At 45.3% G+C, this 10519-nt stretch overlaps 1 protein-coding gene across 1 annotated transcript in view; it reads left to right on the top strand.

Moving 5' to 3' along the window:
- The window catches only part of ALMS1 (Alstrom syndrome 1), a gene marked incomplete at its 3' end in the record, with an annotated part of 32939 nt that extends 22630 nt beyond the window's left edge, over positions 1 to 10309 (top strand). Inside the window, exons 10-15 of the mRNA XM_010023172.1 lie at positions 294 to 913; positions 2995 to 3106; positions 4158 to 4412; positions 6075 to 6319; positions 7497 to 7680; positions 10237 to 10309. Of these exons, the coding sequence (XP_010021474.1) occupies positions 294 to 913; positions 2995 to 3106; positions 4158 to 4412; positions 6075 to 6319; positions 7497 to 7680; positions 10237 to 10309 (1489 nt within the window). The remainder of the gene's footprint in view (positions 1 to 293; positions 914 to 2994; positions 3107 to 4157; positions 4413 to 6074; positions 6320 to 7496; positions 7681 to 10236) is intronic.
- Between the last annotated feature and the right edge of the window lie 210 nt (positions 10310 to 10519).

The raw sequence follows: 10519 nt of genomic DNA, 5'->3' as shown, positions 1-10519 counted from the left end.
CAGGAATGAGGATCTACACATTAGCACATCTTTGGGGAATGAAACGTCATGGAAGGAGCTCCTTCACCACAGTAGGAAAGAAGGAGAACAAAAAGCAGCTAGAACTTACCCTTTGCCACGTAGGCAAACAACACGCCTCAATGAGGATGGGGTGAAAGACCTGCCACAGAGAGAGAGAACCCACTCCAATAGTAGCTTAGATGAACTCTGGGTTAAGTTCTTGGAGTGCCAGAAGAGACACCAGCACCATGATTTTAGGAGTAATGGTGAGCTGAGCCTTGTGGAACGCCTAGATCGACTGGCCAGGGTCCTTCAGAATCCCCTTAAGCATACACTGATACCAGCAACATCTGACAAGAGTGCTTCTGGAAAGAAAATAAAGGGAAGAGAACAGGAGAAAATCAGAGTGCCAGAAAAAAGCATGTCTGAAAGTACCTCAGAGCCTGATGCAACACATGTTGAAGGAAGACCACGCATCACCCATGACAAAAATAGCTTTGTTGAGCTGAGGAAAAACAGGTCAGGAGAGAAAATCATCTGCCACATGAAGAACGTTTTGGAGCAGCAGCAGTACTTGGAAACTCCAAGTGACACCTCCTCCGAGGCAAGGCTTAGTGGAGATCATGGCACCACCATCAGTTCCACCACCTCAGAATCAGATGCAGTGACCCAAACAGAGATGGAAACTGTCACTCAGACTGAGTTGAGCAGTTCCATTTCCACCATCGATACTGCCAGGCTGATCAGGGCTTTTGGCCATGAAAGAGTTCGGGTGTCCCCAAGGCTCTCCCAGCTTTATCATACCATCAACCACCAGAGAAGTCGCTCTGAAAAGTGGGACAAGGGCAAAGCAGTGGGTGTGGAGTATCCAAAGGCCATTTCTGAGAGGCACAAGAAGAGGAAAGAGATCCAGGTATGTGGTCAGATAGAGCAAAAGACAATTTGATCTGATCTTTACAGGAACTTCTCAACTGTTGAGCAGTGGGAGAGTTGGTTATTTGGGGAATCATTTTAACTTCCCAGAGTGTTGTTTGTATCACAGGCTCCTGTCCTTGGTCTGAGTAGCTCCAACAAGCCTCTCGACCTTCCCAGGAATGAAGATGAACTGTAGAAACATAGAGTGGTTTGGGTTGGAAAGGAGCTTAAGATCATCCAGTTCTAACCCCCTGCCATTACCCATGACCATGTTGCCCAAGGCTCTGTCCAACCTGGCCTTGAACTCTGCCAGGGATGGAGCATTCACCACTTCTCTGGGCACCCTGTGCCAGCGCCTCAGCACCCTCACAGGGAAGAGCTTCTGCCTTAGATCTAACCTGAACTTCCCCTGTTTCATAACCTGATCTTCCCCTGTTTCAGTTTGGACCCACCACCCCTTGTCCTATCACTCCAGTCCCTGATGAAGGTCCCTCTCCAGCATCCTTGCAGCCCCCTTCAGACACTGGAAGCTGCTCTGAGGTCTCCACACAGCTTCTCTTCTCCAGGCTGAACAGCCCCAACTGTCTTAGAACTGTTCTTTCTTTCCCTTGAAAGGTCCTTTTCAACCCAAACCAGTCTGTGATTCTATGATGCTGGTGATTCCTGTGGTGCTTGGCTGAACAGAAGTCAATAGTTACTTACTTTTAGTTACAAATATCTGTGCTTAAAGATTGATATTTACTTACAGTGAGAGCTCTTCTCCTCAGAGACCACTGTACCATTCTTTCAGGCAAATGCTGCATTTTACAGCTCAGTTTCTGACAGCCTATTGTCAGTTCAGCTTCCCAAAAACTCCGTTACAGCTTTTTTTATTTATAGATGCTGAACCCATCATCCCAGAAGGATTTTTATCTATTCCAGTTTCTGTTCTTTCTAAAGCACTCTTCATGCTGCCATCTGGTAGCAGGTACAAAGCTAAAGGTTGAGCTATTCAACTGCTGAAGGGCTTTGAAAGTACTGTGCTGAATATTCGAGTCCAAATAGAATCTCTGTGTCTTTATTCAGCCCTGAATGGCTGCTCATATTTATTTCTGTGGGCTGATATGCATGTAAATAGGTTATCTTGGTGTGGTTTTTCCATGCTTTCTACTCTTTTCCCTTTAGCTGAGCACATATTCAAATCTGCTTTGTTCTCTGAATGACACAGATCTACTACATCTGTCTAGTGCACTCTACTAGTGCTGGAATAGTTATATGAAACTAAAAACCCAGTTCTTTACCAGTGCATGTGAGGAAAAATTGCTTCTTTTTAATGCTGAAACAAAACCCTGTGTAGCATTGAAGTGCTGCTAGCAGAGCTTCAAACAAAAGGCAATAAAAAAAGCCTCTCTTCATTTCTGTGTGATGAGTTACTAACAGGATACTAATTGCTGTGCCCAAGGAATGAAAAAGTAAATCCGTTCCATAATTAAACCCTAAATCCAGTGGAGTTGCAGAGGTGTTGGGTTTGGAGCCTGGGGCAGCTCTTGCAGTTAATGGCTGTTAATAAACCACTCTACAATAGAGAGCCCAGAATCCTCTGGATTAGATTAGTGTGGTTTACACTGCGAGTTTATTCCTTGTGACATGGCTGTGAAGTTATAACATGTCCCTGGGGCGTTGGACTAGATGAACTCTGAAGGTCCCTTCCAAGCCAGGCTGTTCTATGATTCGATGTTGTGCAATCTAAATTCATGTCATGGGTTTAAATTTAAACAGGGGAAGTTCAGGTTAGATCTAAGGCAGAAGCTCTTCCTTGTGAGGGTGCTGAGGTGCTGGCACAGGGTGCCCAGAGAAGCTGTGGCTGCCCCATCCCTGGCAGTGTTCAAGGCCAGGTTGGACACAGGGGCTTGGAGCAACCTGCTCTAGTGGAAGGTGTCCCTGCCCGTGGCAGGGGTTGGAGCTGGAGGAGCTTTAAGGTCCCTTCCAACCCAAACCACTCTAGGATTCTGTGCCTCTTTTTGCTGTTTAAACCCCACTGTCTGTTCATTTTGGTCAGTATTCCATCAATTTCTGTTCTCTTGCATGTTGTTCTTCTAGACTGCCATCTCCCTTTCTTCAGATGCAACTTCTGCAAGCAGCACGTGGGGCCCCAGCTCTGCTCTTAGTAACAAGCGACGGGCACGGATGCTCAACAAAGGTATCCAAGCAGGTGAGTTGTGAATTCCAGACTTTTCTGTATCTGCTTCTGCCTTTGATCTCTTTGGAAACCATTCTCCAAAGTCTGATGCACATTTCTGGTGATGGGTATGTACAAACAGCATTCTCCAAATGCTTTTAGAGAGAGATGTTGTGTTGTAATCTAAATGAGCCGTTTCATTTCATTCCTTGGGCTGCTTTAGGAGCCAGTTTTCTCGCTTAGCAGTTTATTAACCCAAACTCCTGACCTGTTTCAATAGCAAAGGTGGACTAAGTGTGTGTTTTCTGTCTTATTTTCTCCACAAGACATCTGTTGCACACAGAATGTATTTGTGGGCATATGCTATTTTAGAAGGCAACTGCAGTGTTTCTTATTCTTCTTGGTGATATTTTAGTTGTTATATTCTATTTAAAACATAAGCTGATCCGGGGCTGGTGCAGTGCTGCATCCCATCATCAGATTGAGCAGTGTGTGTTCTATTCATCACACACATCCATTAGTTATTTATTACTGCTTCTTTTCCCCATGTGCAAGTGGATTGAATCAGAAAAGTCTTTTCATGGCTTGTTTTCAAGATCGTGTTACAACATTTTCAATGTTAGTTGACACCTTTCCACTGTATATGCTTGTGTTAAATATTTGTGGTGGTGTTTCTGTTAAATATTTGTAGTGTTGTGGGCAAACCAACCTTCTGTAGCTAAAACATAGTTTTGGATGGGACACACTGAGTAAACTACTGCAGTTCCATTGTCCAGAATGCAGAGCTGTATGTTGATCTGCCACTGTGTCTTTTGGCAGAGGATTGAAGTAGATTCACAGACTCACAGAATGGTTTGTGTTGGAAGGGGCCTTAAAGCTCCTCCAGCTCCAACCCCTGCCCCGGGCAGGGACACCTTCCACTAGAGCAGGTTGCTCCAAGCCCCTGTGTCCAACCTGGCCTTGAACACTGCCAGGGATGGGGCAGCCACAGCTTCTCTGGGCACCCTGTGCCAGCGCCTCAGCACCCTCCCAGGGAACAACTTCTGCCTCATATCTGATGTTTCTGTTTCATTTTCAACTACAGGAGACTTGGAGATTGTCAACAGCGCAACTAAGAAAAACACTCGAGATGTTGGGGTGACTTTTCCTACCCCAAGATCAAACCAGCCAAAGGAACAGCCCCAGGAACCCTGGCACTGCATGGATGGTAATTTTGGAGAGTCAGATGGTATGGTCACAGCTCAGCAGGCAGCAGGCAGCAAGGGGAAGCAGAAGGGACAACCAGGCAATGTTTTCATGGAGAAAAGGACAAAAAGGAGCAGGCTGCATTTACCACAAGGTCAGTCCAACATACACTTTCTCTGCACACCAGAAAAGTTGTACAGCTCAACAGCAATCAGCAAAATAGGTGAGAAGTGTTAGCTAGGACACTAAGTAGTCTGTCCCTAGTACAGTCAGTCCTTATTCTGATTTAAATCCATGATTTTAAACAAAACTACTGTGTCAAGTGCACTATTATAATGGTATTTTCAATGAAGCTGATAGAGGTGACCTGGCCAGTGAAGGTAGTAAAGAATAAGCAATAGATAAGGAAAGGTGAGTGAGATGAGAATCATGCAGGTACTTCAGTTTGATTTTCAAGCTATAAAAGGTTCTATTAACCTCTGAGTAGTCACTTACTGTTTCATGTCCTGAAGCTTAAAGGAACAAGTATGTTTTCAGCAGTACATGAGGGAAGAATGTGGCACCAGAACTAGACTCGTCTCCCTGTTTCAGCTGGAGTTGCATTTTCGGGCTGATGCTGTAGCCTCCTCCTGGCTTTTCTCTCTTTCTCCTTTTAAATTTCCTGTCAGTTGTCACAATGTCATAATTAAATGTTTAAAAATATTTTCCTTAGTCATCACTGTTGTTGTTGTAGGGACAAATCATTCTCTTTCATACTGGTTTCATTTAGTACATTTAGAATATCTGCGTGGAGTACAAGCTGATGTATTCAAATCCCATTATGTGTGTAAACTGTGAGTAATCTAATTCTTGCATACACATTTAACATTTAGAAGATGTAAAGCATTTCATCTCCAAAAATATCTATAAAAAGCCATAGGGCTTAGGACAACAGAGATGCTCATTAAACGTGTAATTGCTGATGAATAACTTTTTTATAGAGAGAAACTTGCAAACTAAACCATTTTGGGCTTTCCCAAAGTGGTGTTTGATAAAGAGTTGCTGGTTTTCTGACACTTGGCAAAGGAATTGTTTTCAAACTGCCCAAGGTGTCTGCTACAGAGTCCCACTGTTGTTAAACTGAAGTGAGTATTTATTGCAGTGTGGTGTTATGCTGCTGACTGGATTTAGCTAGAACTTCAGGCATTGTGGTTTAAACCCAGCTGGTAGCTTAAGTACCATGGAGCCATTTGCACACTGTCCCCCTGGTGGGATGGGGGAGAGAATCAGAAGGGTAAAAGTGAGAAAACTCATCAGGTGAAATAAAGAATTCAATAGTAAAGCAAAAGTTGTGCACACAAGCAAAGCAAACCAAGGAATTCATTCGGCACTTCCCATCACAGGCAGGTGTTGGGCTCCATCACCCATAATGGTGTCTTGGGACACCATCACACCCAACATCCCACCTTTCCTCCTTCTTTCCCCAGCTTTATATGCTGGGCGTGATGCCATTTGGTTTGGAATATCCCTCGAGTCATGGCTGTGTCACCTCCCAGCTCTTTGTGCCCCCTCCAGCCTCCTTGCTGGTGGTGTGGAGTGAGGAGCAGAAGAGGCCTTGCCCCTGTGTAAAAGCTGCTCAGTGATAACAAGAACATCCCTGTGTTATCAACATTGTCTCCAGCACAAACCCAAAACACACCCCATACCAGCTACTGGGAAGGAAATTAACTCTGCCCCAACCAAACCCAGTACAGGTATCAAGGGCCATAGATGGGGGTGGAAAATAGGCACATATATTGTCTACAAAACTTTATTCTCTTCTGTGGTCTTTCAACAGGGATTTCATGGTTTGTGCAAGCAGGAGACTTGAAATCTGAATCTAGGAAAGAAAACCATTCCAATTCCTTGTCTGGTCCTGGTCCATCTTGGTTTGAGCCATTCACCAGCACAAAACCTTGGAGAGAGCCTCTCCGTGAGAAGAACTGGCAGGAGCAGCAGCACAGCAACGTGGTTCAGGCAGGAGTTCCAGGAAGAGACCCTGAGAATAGGTCCACATGGCCCTATGTAAAGCTCACGCTGCAGGTAAAGGCACTGCACTGGGAGGCTGCTGGGATGTCAGTGGGATTTCAGGAGTTAGGCTGAATCTTGTGGAAACACTTAGTGTCCCTGCCTCTGGCAAGGGGTTGGAACTGGATGAGCTTTAACGTTCCTTCCAACCCAAACCAGTCTGGGATTCTATGATGCTTGTTCAATTATTTCACCATTATAATAATTTATACTCATTGGAAACCCAAGAAATTCATCAATCCTTTTTGCTTATGGTAATCTGGCTTTCCAGAATATCCTATTGGAGCCACAGAGCTGCTGCGAGGGCTGGAGCAGCTCTGCTCTGGAGCCAGGCTGAGAGAGCTGGGCTGGGGCAGCTGGAGAAGAGAAGGCTCCTCAAGGGGACACCTTAGAGCAGCTCCAGGGCCTAAAGGGGCTCCAGGAAACCTGGAGAGGGGCTTTGGACAAGGGATGGAGGGACAGGACGAGGGGAATGGCTTGAACCTGCCAGAGGGGAGATTGAGATGAGCTCTTGGGCAGAAGCTCTTCCCTGGGAGGGTGCTGAGGCGCTGGCACAGGGTGCCCAGAGAAGCTGTGGCTGCCCCATCCCTGGCAGTGTTCAAGGCCAGGTTGGACACAGGGGCTTGGAGGAACCTGCTCTAGTGGAAGGTGTCCCTGCCCGGGGCAGGGGTTGGAGCTGGAGGAGCTTTAATTCCTTTCCAACACAAACCTTCCTATGGTCTGTTCATGTGCTTAGAGCCTGCCCTGTCTCTAAGCACAGGGGGAAACTGAAGTGTGGCAGAGCCATGGGGAGATCACTTTCAAAATTCCACTTCTGATCCAAACCAGATTGCTAATGTTGATGTGCCACTGATTTACAACAGGGGAGATTGCAATAAATTATAGAATCTCATATCCTACGGGATTAACTTTATTTTGTGTTTTTGAGAAGAAGTTTGTGTCCATTTTTTCTAACTATTTTAGCATTTTCTTTTCTTTCTGGCCAGTTCTTTGTCAACAACCAGAAAATGAGTTTGTTAAAGGAGGTCTCTGAGGATCTACCCAGCATTAGGGCTACAAGTTTATTGTATTTTATACCAGATAGTACTTTGATAGGCTTTTTTCCATGCTTTGGTGATGGTATTAGATACCTTCCAGCTCTGAGGAGACAATCTGCCCACTGGAGACTTTGTTTTGTGTCATCCCATCTCAGGAGGCTCTTGCAGTGCATCGCCCCGACTTCATCTCCCGCTCTGGAGAGCGTGTGAAGCATCTGAAGCTTGTCATGGAGGAGAGGAAGATACAGAGTGTGCTGCAGTCCCAACGGGAAGAGCTGTTTAACCCTCCAGAGAAAAGAAGGGGCTACAGGACTGCAAGTCACATGCTGTCTGACAGAGGTACCTTCATGCTTCTGCTTTGTACCTTCTACAGGAACTAATGAATTATCCACATTAAACTTAAGAGTATGTGTATTTTTAATGAAAGTATTACAACTCCTTAACTCTAAGAATCCTTAACTTCTAAAGGAGTCACATTCCTGCAGCAGTATTCTTTGTGAGAAGTAGATTTGTTCACCATTTTCTTCTCTCAAAATTTTCCATTTAGGTATTCTCGTTAGAGAAAAGAGAAGAACAATTCCAAGGGATGAAATGGTTCAAAGATCTAAACGGTGAGGTTATGAGCATGTTGGTTTGGGTGGTCTTTTCATCAGGGACTGTAGCAATAGGACAAGGGGTGATGGGTTCAGACTTAAACAGGGGAAGTTCAGGTTGGATACAAGGCAGAAGCTCTTCCCTGTGAGGGTGCTGAGGCGCTGGCACAGGGTGCCCAGAGAAGCTGTGGCTGCCCCATCCCTGGCAGTGTTCAAGGCCAGGTTGGACACAGGGGCTTGGAGCAACCTGCTCTAGTGGAAGGTGTCCCTGCCCATGGCAGGGGGTTGGAACTGGATTATCTTAAGGTTCTTTCCAACTCAAACCAGTCTGTGTTTCTATGATTCTATAGATAAGTGATCTGGGTAGTAAGAGGGATAAATGGTGTCTGAAGTCCAAGAACTGAGTCTTGTAAATAGCTCAGCTTTTTCAGTCAAGATGTAGGCACTTTATCAGAGGTTTGTGAGGAGGAGCTGTGGAGGTTGGGTTGCCTGGCTGGGGAGGAGGAGAGTGAGGGTGACGATCTGGCAGCAGTGGTTTTCTGCCAAAAGAGGGATTTAGAGAAGGCAGAGGAGGACTCTTCTTGGAGGTACACAGTGACAGGACAAGTAGTACTGGTGATGTGTTACAGTAAGGAGAAGTTCTAACTGGAGACAGGGATATCAGTCCTTCATGAGGAGGGTGGTGATGTGCTGAACCACGATCCCACAGAGCTGGTGGAGCCTCCATCCTTGGACACAGTCACGAGTTGACAGGATGAGGCCTGAGGAGCCTGATCTAGCCAGGAAGTTAGCCCTGCTTTGAGCAGGAGGTTGGACTGGTGTCCTCCAGAAGTCCCTTACCTTCAGTTACACCCCGATTTGCAAAATATCTATTGGAATTGACAATATATAAAATAAAGCCCTATGATGGTAGAGTCCAAACTGTTTTATTTCAGTAGCCTTTGGAATTGAGAAGTATTTTCAGGATGTCAGTAGGGAGGTGGCAGAAGTGGTGACAGTGGTAAATACAGCAGTTCCCCGAGGAATCTCCACCTGTTTTAGCTGAAGTAGAAGGATTCAGGTTCAGGTCGCTTGGACTGTGAGATGGATGGACCTGAACTGGTATGTTTTGAGAAACACTGATTTCATAATACCCAAAGTCAGCAGGATTTCTATGGAGACTGGTTCAGGCACTCTCACTTGGTGACTTTCTGTTCTTGCTGCTGTCATGCTCAGTTGGAGCTGAGAAGTAATTTATTCTGTACCATTCTTCTCAAATCCACACCTCTAATGAGAGCAGAAGCTTTTCCTTGTTCTCTGGGAGGGTATAAATGGGATTTCTTATGGCAAATTACCTACAGGCAATGAAAACAAGTTTCAGTTAATTTATGTGCAGTTCTGCATTGCCCACTTCTTGCTCCAAGCATCTTTATGGTGGGATGAGTTGTGAGGGGTTCATCTTGATCTTTTTCACCTAGAATGGTGAAAGCCTTTAAAGAATGGTGAGATGGTATTAGAGCAACCACACAAATCATGTATCCAGAACAAGCTGGAGGCTTTTGTTCTATTTGCTGATTATCAAAGCAGCATCTTAAGAAATGAGTTATAATAAGATGTGTCTTGCTTTAAATATTACAGGACTGACATTTTTGGACATCATTCATTTCCACCTCCTGCAAACCACAGTGTTTTTAAAGCTGCATGTTTCTTGGCAACCACTGCCAGGAAATTAGGGAAGCTTTATGATCTTAAAGGAAGATCTGGGGAAGGCAGTGGGAGCAATACAGTGCCATCCTCACCCTCGGGTCCCTCTTTCAGCTGGTAGCCCATAAACCAGACTGGAATAGCACAGCTTTTATTCATAGAATCCCAGACTGGTTTGGGTTGGAAGGGACCTTCAAGCTCCTCCAGCTCCAACCCCTGCCCCGGGCAGGGACACCTTCCACTAGAGCAGGTTGCTCCAAGCCCCTGTGTCCAACCTGCCCTTGAACACTGCCGGGGATGGGGCGATCAGCTCCAAGTATCCCTTGTTGTTTGGCTCTGGAATGGGAGGAGTTCAATGCTGGTGAAGAAACAGCCTTCACCTAAACAGGACAACATTGCTGAATGCTGAAAATAGCAATAGATGCTGACAACAGATGCTTAAATAGCTGAAATCAGGTTATTTTTGTGATAATGATATTGATGGGTAAATATGTTGCTTGGGATCAGTATAACCAGTACATCAAAGCGAGGGGCTGTTCTGCACTGCAGATGTTGAAGATCTACGTTTTGCAGCTGGGTAATCATATGGTCATTTTCATGTTCTAAATGCTGCTTTTAGGAGATGCTGCTTGTGATAAAGGCATTATGGGATGTGGGAATTGCCAGTATCACAACTGCTACATATTCCACAGGTGAGCAACCTGCTCTAGTGGAAGGTGTCCCTGTCTGCGGCAGGGGGTTGGATCGGGAGGAGTTTTAAGGCCCCTTCCAACACAAACCACTCTGGGATTCTCCCTGTGTGACACTAATAGACCCCCAAATAAATATTTCTATTATTGACCAGGAGCCTTTAATAGAATGTGAAGATAAAACAGAAGGTGTTTTATCTATATATATATAAA

This window comes from Nestor notabilis, unplaced genomic scaffold (assembly GCF_000696875.1).
Source record: "Nestor notabilis isolate BGI_N333 unplaced genomic scaffold, ASM69687v1 scaffold6851, whole genome shotgun sequence".
NCBI lineage: Eukaryota > Metazoa > Chordata > Aves > Psittaciformes > Psittacidae > Nestor > Nestor notabilis.
The sequence above is the reverse complement of the archived record's forward strand: the minus strand, read 5'-3'. Positions and strand labels throughout refer to the sequence as shown.